Raw genomic sequence first — 3836 nt, 5'->3', positions numbered from 1 at the left:
TAGGATGGTCTCGATCTCCTGACCTCGTGATCCGCCCGCCTCGGCCTCCCAAAGTGCTGGGATTACAGGCGTGAGCCACCGCGCCCAGCCAGGAGCTTATCAATAATAGACAAGGCTCACTTTCAAACTCTTTCAGGAGATAAACTGGAGGGGAAGACGAACGGCGGGAGGGTGAAGAGGAAGCTGAATGACCGTGCAAACACCCCCAACTCAAATCCGGGTGGTTACCGCAGAGTGAATAACGATAGGTACGATTTCGTGGAAGGCAACGTCCTTTGAAAGGGCTCCCAGAGCTTCAAGGCCCCCCTCCCCCCGATGAACGAGTAAGTCAGGCAGGCCCAGCTCCACTTCACGGATGGCAAAACTGAGGTACGAGGCGGCGAGATGACTGGCCCGAGGCCTCGCTGAAAGATCGGAGGCGGAGCGGAGAACCAGAAGCACCGCTTCCCTCAGGCTGATGCTCTCATCTCGGCTCCCCCCGCCCCTACGATGCCGTAGATGGCCTCCGCCCCCCGACTCACACACACACCCTCCCCCGGGAACGGCAAGTCTCCTCGGGTTCCAAGGACGCGGTGAAACGACCAGAGGCCCCAGGCGCTCTCGCGGTGATTTGCGCAGAGCGTTGGGAGCGTGCGTGCCTGCAGTCCAACATGGCGGCGGCAGAGGCCGGCCCTGCGCTCCAGACTTCCTTCGGGGCCGGAGGCTTCTCCTCAGGGTCCTCGGGTAGGTGGGAAAACAGAGCAGCCCCGCCAGGCCTTTCTTGTCGCGGCCGCTGCTCACTGAAGGAGTCACCTACCCGACAAGACTAACGGCTGCGGCTGCGGCTGCGGCGCGGAGGCCCCACAGCCCGCGAGAACCAGGAATACGAGAGCCAGGCGGCACCGTGGCCGGAGCTGTACTGAGCAAGAAAGAAGATTTCAAAGTAATTCATTGTTATGAGATCCGTGCTTTTATCTTGTCTCAGACTCCCAAGGATAGGCACATACTCTCCTCTGTACATTTAATGAAACTACTAAAATGTTTCGATTTAAATCTTCCACCTATTTGTTTTCTGTGTATCCTACCTGTTCACGACCTTAACATTTTCAAAGAATACAGGTTACTTATTTTGTTTTTGGTGATGGTGAGTTTTTGGGGGTTTTGTTTTTTGGTTTTAGTTTTGGAGACAGGTCTTTGCTCTATCGCCCAGGCTGGAATTCAATGGCGCGATGATAGCTCACTGCAGCCTCGAACTCCTGAGCTCAAGGGACCCTCTTGCTTCAGCCTCCTGAGTAGCTGGGACTACAGGCCTGCGCCATCACGCCTGGCTAATTTTTTATTTTTTGTAGAGATGGGGTGTTGCTATGTTGCCCAGTGTGGTCTCAAACTCGGGCTCAAGAGATCCACCTACTTCTGCTGCCCCAAGTGCTAGGAGTACAGGCACGAGCCACCGCGCCGGGACAGTTATTTTGTAGAGTGTTCTGTAATTTGGATGTACCTCATCTTTTATACATCTTTGGAAGGAATACCATATAATTAATGCGGTTTATCCCATCAAGAGACACACAGTGTCAATGTGTTCCATTCTTGATGATGTTAACTTTTATTACTTAGTGAAAATAATTCTAAGAGTTTTCACCACTGTAGGGTGAATAAATTAATATTTGGGATTCATCAATGAATAAGTAAAAAGAAGCCAGCTGGCGAAAGAACTGAGTTGGGAGGATGGCTTGAGCCTGGGAGGTCGAGGCTGCAGTGAGCTGTGATAGCACCACTGCACTCCAGCCTGGGTGACACCACAAGACCCTGTCTCAAAAAAAATTAAATAAATAAATAGATACCCAGCACCTGATCACCTCGGGAATTTCCTGTGACTCTTTTTTATATTGGGTCACTGGTTTCTTGGAGCTTATGTATTTTTTTTTTTCTTGGTTTAGCTTCTCATTTTTGTAAAAAGCACATTCTTATTTTGTTTACTTTGATAAAAGTGAATTTGGGATAAAAGTCTGGGATCCTTATAAGCTTGACAGTGTCTGTATTCTACCTTTTTTGGTTGATAACTAGGTTTGAAATTTTAGGTTGAATGTGGTTTTCACTTAGAATTTTGAATTATGTAACACTGCCTGCTAGCTAACAGTGTTTATCTTAAAATATGATTACAATTTGATTTGTGTTGTGTTACTGTTCTTTGTCTTTTAAAGCATTTAAAGGCCAGGCTCAGTGACTCATGCCTGTAAATCCTAGAACTTTGGGAGTCCGAGGCAGGAGGATTGCTTGAGTTCAGGAGTTCAAAACCGGCCTGGACAACATAAGGAGACTGTTTTTATAAAAGTAAAAATAGACCGGGCATGGTGGCTCACACCTGTAATCCCAGCACTTTGGGAGGTCGAGGTGGGCAGATCACCTGAAGTCAAGAGTTTGAGACCAGCCTGGCCAACATGGTGAAACCCCATCTCTACTAAAAATACAAAATATTAGTTGGGTGAGGTGGCATGCACCTGTAGTCTCAGCTACTCAGGAGGCTGAGGTAGGAGAATCTCTTGAACCCAGGAGCCATGGTTGCAGTTGAGCCAAGATCGCGCCACTGGACTCCAGCCTGGGCAACAGAGTGAGACCCTGCCTCAATAATAATAATAATAATAATTACAAAAACATTTAAAATTGTCTCTTCATACTAGTTTTCTGAAATTTCACAGAAATGTATTTTAGTGTGGTTCTTGTTTCTTTCATTGTACAAGGTGCTCAGTGGACCTTTGTATTAATATTTTGAAGACTCATGATCTGTTTCTAGAAACTGCCTTTTGTTTGTTCTGTGAAGTTTTCTTCCATTCATTTTTCTCTCTTTCTTTCTGAAATGCCTTTTAGTTGGATGTTGTAATTTCTCACTTCATCTGGTAGTTTTGTTATCTTTCATCACTTTTTTTCTTTTTTTTGAGATGGAGTCTCTTCTGTTGCCAGGCTGGAGTACTGTGGCGCGATCTCGGCTCACTGCAACCTCCGACTTCTTGGTTCAAGCAATTCTCCTGCCTTAGCCTCCTGAGTAGCTGGGATTATAGGCACCCGCCACCACGCCTGGCTAATTTTTGTATTTTTAGTAGAGATGGAGTTTCACCATGTTAGCCAAGTTGGTCTCAATCGCTTGACCTCGTGATCCATCTGCCTCAGCCTCCCAAAGTGCTGGGATTACAGGTGTGAGCCACTGCTCTCAGCCATGCATTGTCTCTTTTCTCATTATTTATAGCATTGTTTTGCAGCAGACTTGTTGGAGTCACACATTTGTTACTATCCAATTATTATTGTTGTTATTTGGGACAGCCTTTTGCTCTGTCGCCCAGGCTGGAGTGCAATGCTGCATTCCTAGCTCACTGCAGCCTCAACCTCCTGGGCTCAAGTGATTCTCCCACCTCAGCCTCTCAAGTAGCTAGGACCACAGGTATGTGCCACCACACCTAGCTAATTTTTTTATTTTTTATAGAGATGGGATTTCACAGTCTCCAGGTTGGTGTCAAACTCCTAGGCTCAAGCAATCTGACTGCATCAGCCTCCTAAAGTGCTGGGATTACAGGTGTGAGCCACTGTACCCAGCCCAACTATCATCATATTTATTATTATTATTTGAGACGGAGTCTCACTCTGTCACCCAGGCCGGAATGCAGTGGTATGATCTCAGCTCACTGCAACCTCCAACCCCCCGGGTTCAAGCGATTCTCCTGACTCAGGCTCCCGAGTAGCTGGGATTACGGGTGCCTGCCACCGTGCCCAGCTAATTTTTGTATTTTTAGTAGAGACGGGGTTTCACAATCTTGGCCAGGCTGGTGTTGAACTCCTGACCTTGTGATCCACCCGCCTCGGCTTCC

The 3836-nt window shown here is 47.5% G+C and overlaps 1 protein-coding gene across 1 annotated transcript in view; it reads left to right on the top strand.

Moving 5' to 3' along the window:
* The window catches only part of LOC105543038, a 4554-nt gene extending 2723 nt beyond the window's left edge, over positions 1–1831 (top strand). The window contains exon 2 of the mRNA XM_011984774.1: positions 137–1831. Coding sequence (XP_011840164.1) covers positions 137–279 — 143 coding nt within the window. The 3' untranslated portion in view covers positions 280–1831. The remainder of the gene's footprint in view (positions 1–136) is intronic.
* Positions 1832–3836: the final 2005 nt, after the last annotated feature.

Source organism: Mandrillus leucophaeus, unplaced genomic scaffold (assembly GCF_000951045.1).
Source record: "Mandrillus leucophaeus isolate KB7577 unplaced genomic scaffold, Mleu.le_1.0 Scaffold274, whole genome shotgun sequence".
Lineage (NCBI taxonomy): Eukaryota > Metazoa > Chordata > Mammalia > Primates > Cercopithecidae > Mandrillus > Mandrillus leucophaeus.
Note: the sequence above shows the minus strand (reverse complement) of the source record. Positions and strands in the feature narration are given on the sequence as shown.